The 15,555-nt window shown below is 40.2% G+C and overlaps 1 protein-coding gene across 1 annotated transcript in view; it reads right to left on the bottom strand.

Annotated features, from left to right (window-relative positions):
- Window positions 1-9,262: 9,262 nt before the first annotated feature.
- LOC106564722 (uncharacterized) overlaps window positions 9,263-15,555 on the bottom strand; it is a 61,769-nt gene continuing 55,476 nt past the window's right edge. The window contains exons 2-4 of the mRNA XM_014131008.2: window positions 14,405-14,494; window positions 10,448-10,636; window positions 9,263-10,143 (exon numbers count right to left, since the gene is read on the bottom strand). Coding sequence (XP_013986483.2) covers window positions 9,740-10,143; window positions 10,448-10,636; window positions 14,405-14,494 — 683 coding nt within the window. The 3' untranslated portion in view covers window positions 9,263-9,739. The remainder of the gene's footprint in view (window positions 10,144-10,447; window positions 10,637-14,404; window positions 14,495-15,555) is intronic.

Genomic DNA, 15,555 nt, shown 5'->3' with positions numbered 1-15,555 from the left:
ACTGTTCCTAGGCTGTCATTGAAAATAAGATTTTGTTCTTAACTGACTTGCCTAGTTAAATAAAGGTTTTAAAAAAATAAGGTTTACTGTGGTGTGTTTTCCTGTAGCTCACTTGGTAGAGCATGGCGCTTGCAAGACCAGGGTTGTGGGTTCGATTCCCACGGGGTACCAGTGTTTTAAAATGTATGCACTCTACTGTAAGTTGCTCTTGATAAGAGCGTCTGCTAAATGACTAAAATGTAAATGAAAAATAACTGGCATCAAAACCTTAATAAACAGTCATGGTGATAATACACATTTCAGGTTGGGGTCAATTCCATTTTATTTTTATAGGGTAGCGCTGACAGAGAGAGGGTGGATACTCAGCCCACCACGGGTATTTAAATCCAGGTAAATGTTTCCGTACCAAAGAATTTAAAAGAAGGAAGATGATGATTAAGTTACAGAGAATTCCAGAGAACCTACGTGGGTGTTGCACACTGTTTAACTTATTTTATCTCAAAGTGACATCTTTAAAACCATCCCACAGGTAAATCATTAAAGCCTTTGATCACCGAAATAAAACACTGTTCATTCATAATATGAGTTATCCAAATCTGAAAGTGGGTAACGTAAAAAACATGTTTTTAATGCACACTTAAAGTGATAACTTTGTTTCCTAGGGCTGGGTGATATGACGATACATATCGTGTGACGATAGAGCATAATATGAAACGATAGATGTTTTTCTATCTTTTATTTCGTTGTGTCGCAAATCACACTCTTTACAACAAATTGTGCCCTTATCCGATACAGCAAATTTGCAACACAAACAAACATGGAGGAACTAGAACGTAACACAACACCGAGACCGTACCTCAAAGGGGCTACTTCGGTCGCATAGACGTGGTTTGGGTGTGAAAAGTCTGACACCGACCAGAAAACAGTCCTCTGCAAAATATGCCGTAGACCGGTTCCGCAAGAATCACGTGAAACAGTACGGAGAGAGTCTACGGATGAGACCCAAAAAAGTACAGTCGTGCTCAAAACAAACCCCCCGACTCAGACGTTGCAAGAGGCTTTTGCCCGCGGCACACCATATGGCAAAGAATCACGAAGATGGAAGGAGATAACAGCTGCGGTTACAACTTATATCTGCAAAGACATGGCCCCAATTTACATGGTTGAGAAACGGGGATTTCGTGAGTTGGTGCTAACACTTGACCCAAGGTACCAAATGCAAATTGATATGTGACACGTATTAATGCCAAAATAACATGCAAAACAGGCAAGCCCCCCAAAATATATATTTTAGGCCTATATTTATTTTGTTTGCAACTTTAGTTGAAGTGTTTTCTATTTATCTTTTTAGATTTTATACATTAATTCATTAATGTTTTTGTCTCTAATCTATGGATTTCACATGACTGGGCAGAGGCATAGCCATAGGCCCACCCACTAGGGAGCCAGGCCCACTCACTGGGGAGCCAGGCCCACTCACTGGGGAGCCAGGCCCACTCACTGGGGAGCCAGGCCCAGTCTAGTCTATCTTAGTATGGAGCGCAGTTCACGTTGCATGTAGACCCTTCGTCTCATCTTGGTAACTTTTTTTCTTGTGACAGGTAGGCCCTGCAAAATATTTTTTTTTTATGGTAAAGATATATATATATATTTTTTTGTAGCTGAATACAGCCTATTACTCGAATATCGTTGCTTTAAATCTGTGCACACTTGAGCACTCTCTAACAGTCTTTATCAATTCCATTCATTGTTGCATCCAAAATAGACAATCCTGTTTTTTATTTTTTTTATTTAACTTAGCAAGTCAGTTAAGAACAAATTCTTATTTTCAATGACGGCCTACCCCAGCCAAACCCGGACGATGCTGGGCAAATTGTGCGCCGCCCTATGGGACTCCCAATCACGTCCGGTTGTGATACAGCCTGGAATCAAACCAGGGTCTGGAGTCGCTCCTCGAGCACTGAGATGCAGTGCCTTAGACCGCTGCACGACTTTATTCAGACCTGTAACCATTCAATCTTCATGTAGATAAGTAATTCTAGTCCTAAATTAAGCAAGCATGTCATTAGGATGAAGATAAGGACAAACAAACTTATTTCATTTACAGTTGAAGTCGGAAGTTTACATAAACCTTAGCCAAATACATTTTAACTCAGTTTTTCACAGTTCCTGACATTTAATCCTAGTAAAAATACCCTGTCATAGGTCAGTTAGGATCACCACTTTATTTTAAGAATGTGAAATGTCACAATAATAGTTGAGAGAATTCATTATTTCAGCTTTTATTTCTTTCATCACATTCCCAGTGGGTCAGAAGTTTACATACACTTAATTAGTATTTGGTAGCATTGCCTTTAAATTGTTTAACTTGGGTCAAACGTTTCGGGTAGCCTTCCACACGCTTCCCACAATAAGTTGGGTGAATTTTGGCCCATTCCTCCTGACAGAGCTGGTGTAACTGAGTCAGGTTCGTAGGCCTCCTTGCTCGCACACACTTTTTCAGTTCTGCCCACACATTTTCTATGGGATTGAGGTCAGGGCATTGTGATGGACACTCCAATACCTTGACTTTGTTGTCCTTAAGCCATTTTGCCACAACTTTGGAAGTATGCTTGGGGTCATTGTCCATTTGGAAGACCCATTTGCGAACAAGCTTTAACTTCCTGACTGATGTCTTGAGATGTTGCTTCAATATATCCACATAATTTTCCTAGCTCATGATGCCATCTATTTGTGAAGTGCACCAGTCCCTCCTGCAGCAAAGCAACCCCACAACATGATGCTGCCACCCCCGTGCTTCACGGTTGGGATGGTGTTCTTTGGCTTGCAAGCTTCCCCCTATTTCCTCCAAACATAACGATGGTCATTATGGCCAAACAGTTCTATTTTTGTTTCATCAGACCAGAGGACATTTTTCCAAAGAGTATGATCTTTGTCCCCATGTGCAGTTGCAAACCGTAGTCTGGCTTTTTTTATGGCGGGTTTGGAGCAGTGGCTTTTTCCTTGCTGAGCGGCTTTTCAGGTTATGTCGATATAGGACTCATTTTACTGTGGATATAGATACTTTTGTACCTGTTTCCTCCAGCATCTTCACAAGGTCCTTTGCTGTTGTTCTGGGATTGATTTGCACTTTTCGCACCAAAGTACGTTCATCTCTAGGAGACAGAACGTGTTTCCTTCCTGAGCGGTATGACGGCTGCGTGGTCCCATGGTGTTTATACTTGCGTATTATTGTTTGTACAGATGAACGTGGTACCTTCAGGCGTTTGGAAATTGCTCCCAAGGATGAACCAGACTTGTGGAGGTTTACAATTGTCTTTCTGAGGTCTTGGCTGATTTCTTTTGATTTTCCCATGATGTCAAGCAAAGAGGCACTGAGTTTGAAGGTAGGCCTTGAAATACATCCACAGGTACACTTCCAATTGACTCAAATTATGTCAATTAGCCTATAAGAAGCTTCTAAAGCCATGACATCATTTTCTGGAATTTTCCAAGCTGTTTAAAGGCACAGTCAACTTACTGTATGTAAACTTCTGACCCACTGGAATTGTGATTAAGTAAAATAATCTCTGTAAACAATTGTTGGAAAAATTACTTGTCATGTGTAACCGATATTAAATGGCTAGTTAGTTAGCGGTGGTGCGTGCTAATAGCGTTTCAATCAGTGACGTCACTCGCTCTAAGACTTGAAGTAGGGTTTCTTCTTGCGTTGCAAGGGCCGCGGCTTTTGTGGCGCAATAGGTAACGATGCTTCGGTGGGTGTCAGTTGTTGATGTGTGCAAGGGTCCCTGGTTCGAGCCCAGGTTGGGGCGAAGAGAGAGACGGAACCTACACTGTTACATTGGTGCCGTGACCCGGATTATTGGTTGCTGCGGAAAAGGAGGAGGTCAAAGGGGGGGTGAGTGTAACCGATGTGAAATGGCTAGTTAGTTAGCGGTGGTGCGTGCTAATAGCGTTTCAATCAGTGACATCACTCGCTCTGAGACTTGAAGTAGGGTTTCCCCTTGCGTTGCAAGGGCCGCGGCTTTTGTGGCGCGATGGGTAACGATGCTTCGGTGGGTGTCAGTTGTTGATGTGTGCAAGGGTCCCTGGTTCAAGCCCAGGTTGGGGCGAAGAGAGGGACGGAACCTACACTGTTACACATGCACAAAGTAGATGTCCTAACCAACTTGCCAAAACTATAGTTTGTTAACAAGAAATGTGTGGAATGGTTGAAAAACGAGTTTTAATGACTAACCTTAGTGTATGTAAACTTCCAACTTCAACTGTAAGTCACTCTGAGTGCTCATTGACTCTGGGGTTTATGAAAATCTTATGGTGCTTGGTATTCCCACTCAGCATCTCTCTGTGCCCATGGATGGTAGGGCACTGGACAGCCGCTCTATAGGGGAAGTCACCCATAGTACTGTGCCCGTTCAATTACGGGTTTCTGGTAAACACAGTGAGACAATGCAGCTCCTCCTGATTGCATCTCCCCATGTTCCGGTTGTTTTGTGATTTTTATGGCTTCAAAAACACAATCCGATGATTGATTTGAACACCAGCTCCGTCCTGGGTAGGAGCCCATTTTGCCATTCCCACTGCCTTCAAGCAGCACAGCCTTCCTCAAGTCATCTTTCTCAGAATGTTAGCAAGACTGTGGATGTCTCTGCTATCCCCACAGAATACCATGACCTCCTGGAAGTGTTCAGTAATGGTCTGGACCGACCATAAAACCTGGAATATCTCCGTACAGCCAAGCGCCTCAACTCCAGGCAGGCCCGGTGTGCCCTCCTGTTCCCCAGATTTAACTTCACCATCTCCTACCGCCCAGGGTCAAAGAATGTGAAGCCTGACGCCCTCTCCCGCCTATACAGTTCTTCTGCCACACCCTCGACCTCTGAAACCATTCTCCCTACCTCATGCCTTGCTGCCACTGTGGATTGGTGTATTGAGAACCTGGTCCGTGAGGCACAACGCTCGCAGCCTGGACCTGAAGGGGCCCGGCTAACCAGCTGTTTGTCCCTAATCCAGTCCGGTCCCGGGTCCTGGAATGGGCTCATTTCTCCAGGCTGACCTGTCATCCAGGGTCCCGTCATACACTAGCCTTCCTCCGACAACATTTCTGATGGCCCACAATGGTTCCTGACGTCTCTGCCTTCGTCGCCGCATGCACAGTGTGTGCTCAGAACAAGATTCCACGGCAAGCTCCTTCTGGCCTCCTTCAGTCACTACCGGTCCCTCATCGTCCCTGGTCTCATATATCTCTGGACTTTGCCACCGGGCTCCCTCCGTCTGATGGCAACACTGTCATTCTGACGGTAGTCGATCAGTTCTCCAAGGCTGCCCATTTCATCCCTCTCCCCAAACTACCTTCTGTCAATGAGACGGCCCAGCTTATGGTGCAACATGTCTTCCGGATCCATGGACTCCCAGTAGACATGATCTCCGATCAGGGTCCTCAGTTCTCGTCTCAGTTCTGGAAGGCATTCTGAACCCTTATTGGGTCGTCGGCCAGCCTGTCATCCGGAATCCAATACCCAAACTAATGGTCAGTCGGAGCGAGCCAACCAAGACCTGGAGACCACCTTAAGGTGCCTGGTCCCAACCAACCCCACTACCTGGAGCTGTCAACTGGTCTGGGTGGAGTATGCCCGGAACACCCTTCCCAGTTCTGCCACAGGACTCTCCCCTTTCAAGTGTTCCATGGGGTATCAGCCTCCAATCTTCCCGGAACAAGAGCTGGAGGTCAGCGTACCCTCAGCTCAGATGTTTGTCCGCTGCTGTCGACGTACCTGGAGAAGAGCCAGGGCGGCTATTGACGATTCCCTGACCTGTCAATGTTTTTAATTTGCCGTTTTATGATTTTGTTATACTTTTGGGAATTCTATGTTTTTTTTACTAGATTACCTGTGGTTTTTCATGTTGTCTGTCTGTAATTGTGTAATAACTTGGCGCTGCTTATCTTGGCCAGGACGCTCTTGAAAAAGAGATTACAAATCTCCATGAGCCCTTCCTGGTTAAATAAAGGTTAAATAAATGTTAAAAATCTACAATGTCATTGATCCATCACAGCTATTAAACTCTAAGTGCTTTAAAGTCACCGTTGGCCTCATGGTGAAATCCCTGAGTGGTTGGTTTCCTTCCTCTCCGGCAACTGAGTTAAGGATGCCTGTATGTTTGTAATGACTGGGTGCATTGATACACTATCCAAAGGCATATTCAATGTCTGCTTCTTTTTTTTAAATGTACCCATCTACCAATAGGTGCCCTTCTTTGCAAGGCGGTCTTTGTGGTTGAATCTGTGTTTAAAATTCCCTGCTCAATGAGGTAATCATTCAAAATCATGTAAACACTATTATAGAACACAGAGTGAGTCCATTCAACTTATTCTGTAACTTCTTATGAAATGTTTTACTCCTGAACTTGCCATACCAAAGGGGTTGAATACTTATTGACTCAAGACATTTCAGCTTTCCATTTTTTATTAATTTGACGTTATGGGTTATTGTGTGTAGGCCAGTGACAAAAAAATCTAAATGTAATAAATGGTCAATTCAGTCAAGGGATGTGAATACTTTATGAAGGCACAGTATATGGTGTCCATAGATTTCTATTAAAGATTTTATTTAAGAAATAAGGCCCAATATACGTGTAGATATGTCCAATATACCACGGCTAAAGGCTGTTACTCACTATGCATGTCTGTTTTCTGTTATCTGATCAACCCACTGGGCACAGATTTACATTTGGTTGAGTTGTCAACTAACATGAATTCAACTTGAAATCAACATAAAATGTCACCATGTCATTGGATTTAGGTCAAAAATAGGGTGACAAAAATATGAAATCCCCTTATATTGATGACTTTTTGCTAATCCAATCAGTTTAAGTTTTAATGTCACAGTATAATGAAATGCCTTTCTTGCAAGTTCTAAACCCAACAATACAGTAATCAATATCCAAATGTAGGCCTAAAATACCTTAAAGTAGAGCAAAAACACACAAGAAAGAAAAATACGAAAGAACACAAGAATGTAAGTAAGCTATATACAGGGTGAGTCCGTTCCAATACTATTTACCATGTGCAGAGATGCTGGAGTGTTAGAGGTAGATATATATAATGCACCAATACCGCTTGCCATGCGAAGCAGAGAGAACAGTCTACGGCTTGGGTGCAGGAGCCCTCTCCTTTAGCGCCAACCTCAGTGTTAATCCAGGGTTTTTGATTGGGGAAGCAGCGAACATGTGGGCCAACATTGCCGATGCATTTCCTAATGAAGCCAGTGATGGAGGTGGTTATCTCGTCGATGTTATCAGCGGAGTCTCAGAACATACATCACATTCAACATTATCAAAAAAAAAATGGTTGAAATGACGTGAAAACAATGTTGATTCAACCTGTTTTTGACCAGTGTGCAGCCTCCACCTTTTTGTTTCAGTCAGGGGAATTGGCATAGCTACACTGCACTCACTGCCTGTAGTTTATTATTATGGTAATGATTTAGCTTTGCTGTGGCAGTGTGCTACACTGAAGCTGCAGAGCCTACTGCCAAGACGTAATGTATTCTCATTTACTTTCTACAATGGTTAAACGAATATGTGGTGTTTTCTGTCTGAATTAATATTTTAGAAAATGTACAACGGAGCAGCAGCTGAAAGGTGCCACTTCCCTCGCCCTTTCTTCCCAAGAGTTTGACAGAGATGAGTCATACATTTAATACAAACGTAGGTATATTATGCAACTGCATAGGTTACATGGCTACAACCTGTCCTGTTTGTTTTTTCAGGAGGATTAGCGGCCTACAATAAGGGACTGGATAACGCCCACTCATACAGTAAAGTGGATGAGAACACCACTGGGGGAAACTACTCCAGTGATGTTCTTGCCAGAGCTCAATGATTAATTAAACTCAGCTGTTACCTAGCAGTCTTTGATTCAGACCATTGTGAAAAATACGACATATCATCTACTGTCTCTTTTAAACGTAGGCATTCATTGTGATTAAGTTTTTAGTATACATTTTTACAAACGTGAAGCCACTCCTAATACCACAGACCCACATTTTTTTAATAAACTACCCCCCCCCACCCTGTTTGTTCCCATCCCACCATTTGATGTGAGTCAAAGAATAAACAAATAACAATAACAACAAAAACAAGCAAACAAGACACACATTCAACAGGTCCTGGTGGGGACAGGTAGACAGGACACCTTTTAATAACAAATTCAACATTTGTATTTGGGGGACGTCAGTGTGTTGAAGTTTAATATGGTGAAAACATTGTTGTAGGGTGTATAGCTTATTCGGTTTTGTCAACCTGATTAGATGCAATTAAAAAATGATGTTAAAATAATACCAATACCAATATAATAACACATCTAATGTATAGAAATAAATAGTAATAGCAGCTTGGGTGTTAGAGGAAACACTAAGGGGGAATCAGATAATCGGTAGCTGCAAAGAGTTGAGGAGTGAGGTCCAGTTTTTGTTGAAGAATTTAATTTTGTCTTTGGATGCTGTAATTTTTTCCATTGTGATGTGTTCTGTGAGAAGTATAAATAGAAAATAGACTATTAGTTTTGTTTTTCTAGTTGAGTAAAATTATTTTCTTGGCGATATTTAAGGTGATTAAAATGGACTGAAGATATCCAAGAAGGCAGAGGGGGAGGGTGGAATGCTGTGACCCAGTAGGGTGGACCGTTTGTGTATGGTCTCTACAGAATTGTGGGGTGGGTGGACAGAGCCATGTGGTGTGAAAGTAGTTGTCTGGGGTGTGGTTCATTAATTTTGATGCATTAATATAATATTTCCCAATCCTTTGTTTTTGTCCTAGCACTAACGCACTTTATTCAACTCATCATCAAACCTGCATTTATCTAACATTCTTCTTGTTCACGACATCCAAATCTAATGTAATGAGGAAATATGCAGGCTTTTTCTCCCGCTATATATATTTGCACCGTCACTCTGAATGCTTGAAATAACATGACTACAACCTTAGAAAAATAACATGGATTACAATCTGGATAAGTATCAGTATGTAGGATATCTGGTGCCAACCACAATCATGTAATGTAATCACACACACACACACACACACACACACACACTGAGATACTTGTCATAATAACATCTTACAGAACACATACTAACATTCTCAGTTTGGTAACTGATATAGAATTTTGTTATCAATGTTCATAAACTTCAATGAATCTACTCAATCTGCAACCCAGAGTTCGTAAAGTTCTGGTTTAAATGAAACGGACAGAATTCCCAGCTTACAATAGTCAAAATGTTTATTTACGAGGGCACTCTGCAGTTCATATACAAAGACCTCTATTTTATACCAGGCTCCTTCTTTACGCACACACATACACACGAAACTTTAGGAGAGTTATCTCCTTCTCCAGAGTTCACAACACTGTATATCACACACATTCCTCTCTTTCCCAGTCCAACCCAGTTAGACTTATGTTTAACATTTTAATTACTCATTATACATGCTGCATAAACTATATCACTAATAGTTAGGTTTCAGGGTAGAATTATTTCATCATTTATCTTTAAACACAAATTATTTTATCAGTAACGTATTTATTCGTAAAAAAACATTGATTACATTGCTGATTTCTACCATACACTCAGTGTATCTTGAAGCACTATTTCACTTATCTTTATTTTTAATCAATAATTTGTATGTAGTTTAATCTGTGATTAATAAAGGGTGTTAAGATACAGGAGGTTTCCTGGTGGCGTTACTTTTTGGGGTTGTGATCCACCCCGTCCTCATCCACCCAGATCTCTCCTTTCTTGGCTAGCTTCACATCTTTGTCAACAGTGAGGATGTAGGACTTGGGCTGACCCTCAGCATACTCTGCTAGGAGGTTGTCCAGCCCATTCAGTGGGGATTCCTCAGGGCAGCTATGTGTATTGCTACATTCTACTTGGAAGCCAGTGACATAGAGGCTCTGAGGGAGGGGGGTCTTCTTAAAGGTGCCTTCCAGGATGAGCATGGATTCGCCCTTCTTGAGTTGACTCCCCTCAATGAGGTCATCGAGAGAAATCTTCTCTACCTTGTAGTAGAGACGCACTTTGCCACCTGTAACGTTGGCTATGGTGATGCTGGGTGAGACAGTTTTTTGGGGAGTTCCGGGTTGAGCTAAGAGAAAGAGAGCGAGAATCATTGGACAGTGCTGAAAGAAATGTGGTTGTCAGTATTAGGAGTTTGCTGATCGTAGAACACTGCTATGATCAACAATAAACAATTGTGTATTTTTACGCTGGAACTGAGCTGTTAAATGTGTATGTATATAGACATGTAATTGCTTTATGCTTTGAAATGTCTAATATCAATGTGTTTTATAATCCAATGTGGAATGGCCACATGGCACAACAATAAAATATGAATGTATTTATTCATTCATTTATTTATGTAGTCCCTCCTGCTGGACTGGTTTACATACCGGTCTGAGTGGTGGTCTGGGTCATGTTGCCAAATGTAACTCCGCCGTCGATCTTGCTTTGGCCTGATATGTTTTGGTTTTGTCCTGATACAGAATGACTGTTATCAACACGGTTGTCGTTATGACTGTTGGTATTTGAAGTACCACTATTTGTAGCACCATCATGTGAAGCAACCGCTCCCATTACTGCTACGATAGAGAGAGGAGAAAGAGAGAGGGGAGAGAAAGAGGGTAATTTAGGGTTAACTTGATTAAATTCAGTGATGGAAAAAGTACCCAATTTTCATACTTGAGTAAAAGTAAAGATACTTTAATGAAAATTACTCAGTCACCCAGTAAAATACTACTTGATTAAAAGTCTAAAAGTATTTGGTTTTAAATATACTTTAGTATTACATGTAAAAGTGTGTCCCCACTTCGGTGCATGTGACAAATAACATTTTATTTTATATGATGTGAAATGTAATTGCTGGAATGAACTTAAGTGTCAAAAGTAGTATAATTTACATAAAGTATAAATCATCAAATTCCGCATATTAAGCAAACAGATGGCACCATTTTGTTATTTTAATTTACAGATAGCCATGGGCACATTAACACACAGACAACATTTACAAATGAAGCATGTGTTTAGTGAGTCTGCCAGATCAGAGGCAGTAGGATGACCAAGGGTGTTCTCTTGACAAGTGCATGAATTGGACAACTTTCCTGTCCTGCTAAGCATTCAAAGTGTAACGAGTACTTTTGGGTGTAAGGGAAAATGTATGGAGTAAAAAGTACATTATTTTTCTTTAGAAATGTAGTGAAGTAAAAGTAAGTTGTCAAAAAAGTTCAGGTACCCCAAAAAACGTATTTTTTTACTTAAGTACTTTACACCACTGATTAAATTCAATAATTTTCCTCATCCAAACGGTCAACATAATGAACAGATCTTGATAAGCAAAGTTTCTTTGCAATTTATCATTATTAGTCAGAATTGCACTAAGTGGCATTGCCTGTCTTTTGAGATGTCTTGGTCCGTATGCTAATTGCGAGTCTTTAAACGAGACAAGGGTTGTTGTCAATTCAGAATTTATTTGAGAATGGTGAAGGTGCATGAAGATGGAGGCCCTAATGTACTTAGCACAAATGACTAGTTTGCTAAATTCGCTATATTGTACATTGCTATCTGTTACTGTTTTTTTTTATCGGCATTAGGTGTGTGTTCTTACTACTACACAAACAGTACTGATGATATTTGAAATGGAGGTAATGTTAACTTTACTTTTTCAATCAAACTTCAGTTCAAGCAGAGAACATGTATACGCAGGCGCAGTAGGCTACTCAATTAGTATCAATGCTCTAGGTTCCACAGTAACAACAAAGTAGTGCCTAGGATAATTACTATATAACGCTATCACATACATAACTCCTCCTTTCCGGCTATGTCGTGTTCTGCCAACATCAAAAGAGATATGCATGTACATTTAGCAACTGTAACAATAACTGAAATAAGGCACTATTAAATTATTCAAAGTGACAACACTTTTGTTTTACAATAAAATAAAACTAGTTTGACAACCAGAGTCAGTAGTTGTGGGACTCTGAGAACTGATGGCTTCAACAGTCTCTTGAGGTTCAGTTTCATCACAGTGCCTATAATAATCATTCATGCCTTTCTGACTTTTTACCATTTTTTGTGTTACAAACAGGAACAAAATGTGATTTAATAGGGATTTTGACAGATCTACCCAAAATACTCCATAATGTCAGTGATTAAAAAAAAGAACAAAATGTATACATTTTAAAACTAAACGTCTTAGACAAATGTTAGATAAGCGTTTAACCCCTTTGTTATGGCAAGCTTAGTTCAGGGGAAAACATTGACTTCAAAAATCTAATAATTTGCATTGACTCATTCTGTGTGTAATAATAGTGGTCAATATGATTTTTTAACAAGTACCCCATCATTTTCAATGATTACTAATGTTTTGAGCAAGTCTGTATTCAAACAGATTTTACAAACCATTCCCGTTGCCACAAGATGAATGGTTTTGCCCACTGGACGGTTTCGCTTCCTTCCCACTGTTTGGTTGTGCCATTATAAATTGTTTCCACTAGCTAGCACAGCCACAAAGTCATAATTGGCTAGAATGTAAAAATTAACGAAAATATGTGCTTTTTGGTCCTAATTTAAGGTTAGGGTTAGGCATAAGGTTAGCATTGTGGTTTAGGTTAGGGTAAGGTTTAAAATCTGATTTTTAAGAAATTGTATAAAAAGGCAGGGTTTATTACTTTGTGGCTGTGGTAGTGACGACCGTTTGAAGAATGAAAAGGCACATGCCTCTATTTTGTTGTGCTGTTACAACTTACATTTGTATCGTTGTTTCATGTCCAATGCACTCAGGGTGTTGTTACATATCATTTGAGCTGCATGCAATACAAGCAAAATGTGTCATTTCACTTTGCCTGTAAGAACCAGGATGAGCACGGGCATATGACAGTAGGTCTAATATTACATGATTAAATCTGAAAACAGTTCTGCATTTTTGTCATCCATTTTCCCAACATCAATCGATTAAATCACATTGTTAAAATGTTTTAATTATGTTACAATTGTAACAGTCCTTAGCTGAGTCTCTATGCGCCTCAAGACAAGCTCCAGAAATACATACCTATAAAAATGTATTTAACTGATGGGATACACAAGCTACTTCCCTTGCCAAACAGACTGTTTTATCACGAATAAAAAAAATGGACTGGTTGATTGAAGTAAGGAAATATGTATTCCAACAATGAGATGCAGTTTTGGAATAATTGCTTTCTATCTATTTTCGTTTAGGTTACTTTGCGAACTGCTATAGTGTCATTTAGAACCCTAGGGCTATGATATAACCCCCCTAGACATAGACAGGTTCCACGCTGATAATTCGCAAAACCATTAGTTTGATAACGACAAAGAACCTATTTTCATCAGAATTATTAAGCCCAGCCTACTTGTTGTGTCCAATATTTTTTACATTTATTTTATAAACAGATCTTGTGGCCGTAATTCATCACCATGCAGTGTTCAATGTGGAATTGTCCATTTAGAAAATTCCAAAGGACAGGCAGAATAAACTAAATCGAACTTCTGTATAATGAAAAGAAGAAATTATTTTGGTTTGTAAACCCTGAAAAATTATTGTTCAACTCGCCAAATTGATCCTGTTTCAATTGATTACTATTTTAGAACAATTGTTCCAAGCATGAGATTCACATCTCTTCACACTGCCAACTTTTTTCATTTTGGAAAAACAGAACTACTGTTTATTTTATTCTGTTATGTTACATTATCTTTTTTTTTACTATAGAATAGGTGGGTCTTGACTGTGATAAGGGCTCGGGAAATAAGAGCGTCTTGTTAGCTAAATTAACAAAACAAGGCTATGCCATTGCACAGCCCAAGGCTTCTACAAGTAAGCGCCTGCTGAGGTTACTGCCTTTTTGAAGATTGTGTTCCACTATATAATATAACGTGTTAATATTATGGTTTCAATAAATCAATCTTAAAATGGCACTTTTTATTGACTGCTAAATTGACCCATATATATTCAAATCAGGATTTGCTATCTGTAATGGTTCTGATTAATTAGACATTGTTGCGAACTGTTTGTTGGTACATAGTCCTAGATAAATGCGCACATTTTTTTCGTTGGAGTACTGGAGTTCAGTATAATTGATTGTGTCAGAACCTAAGACAAATAGTTGTCTTCTGTTCATAAATATGGATTCCCCCCTGTGAAGAAACAGCGTAGATTTGCAGGAATATTTTGTATTCACTTTCAGAAAAAGTCAGAGCCATGTATGTCACCATGAGGCGGATCTGATCCCCACACAGCTCTCTGTAGCAATTAAGCCTGGGGACGAGATTAACATGAGGCCAATAGTGACTTTAAAACCTAAACCTAAAGCATGTATTTTAAATAATGCATTTACCTGTGTCTGTGTGCTCTTCCTCGGTGCAGTGGCGCGACTGAAGGTTGTAGTAAATCAGGTGTTCCAGTGCAGAGTGGAGAGAACGCTGCGCTTTTATAGGGTAGTGATGACAGAGAGAGGGAGGGTGGGGAGTTCTAGGCCCAACCTATTCCAGGTAAATGTTTATGTGCCTGAGAACTGAAGAGGAGGAATCAGTTCCAGAGAACCTATGTGGTCGTCACAAGAGCAGTGTCAACCCGTCATTCAAGGCAGGTGGGGAAGACCCACCTGTTTAACAAAAAAAAAGTGTCACCAGTTTGCAAACAATGTAAAAACAAAAAAATCATTGAGTTAATAAAGCCGCATACAAACATGGTCTCTTATTTGCTTTCTTGAGTAAGGCAGTTCCAAAATGTAGGTGTTTCAGCCCAGCCTTTCTGTGGTGGTGGGGCAGCCAGCGGAATATACGGAGTGTAAAGGTGTGTCTCCCCCAACCCCTGTGGCAGTTTCGCTTCTGCTTAGAATCCCATGTGAGATGGGTCACATAGGCTAAGTGGCATGGCACGACAAATATGAATAAACTAATTTATTCATATACAGAGTCCCTGCTCCTGCGGGACCCACTTTGCTGTGACCTTAATTGAACAACTCACTCCCATTGCTGCTATAGATAGAGGGAAGAGAGGCGAGAAAGGGATGACAGGAACGGAGAGAATGTAAAGATCCAAATGTAAATTGCTGATCGATTTCAATTCTTGAATTTGAATAAATGGTAGTCTACTATACACAATTCCACCATCAGAATGTTACACTACAGACAGTGCCCAAGTATTCACCCCCCTTTTACTTAGATTTCTGTGTGTTAAACGGTAACTAAAATGTATTTAATTTGGGATTTTATCACTGATCTACACCAAATAATCCATAATGTCAGTGATTTTAAAACAATTTATTTAAAAATTTAAAATAAACCTAGATACTGTAAGTTTTCAACCCCTTAGTTATGGCAAGCTTGAATTAGTTGACGAAAACATTTACTTTAAAAATCTAATAATAGGTTGCATTGACTCACTCTGTGCAATAATTGTGAGAGAGAATACAGTAGACGGCATCTGTCAAAGCAGTGATTTATGACCTATTTTTATGGGTCACGTGGTTACGCCCATATATGT

This window comes from Salmo salar, chromosome ssa12 (genome assembly GCF_905237065.1).
Source record: "Salmo salar chromosome ssa12, Ssal_v3.1, whole genome shotgun sequence".
NCBI classification, from domain to species: Eukaryota; Metazoa; Chordata; class Actinopteri; order Salmoniformes; family Salmonidae; genus Salmo; species Salmo salar.
This window is presented reverse-complemented; position numbering and strand designations above follow the sequence as displayed.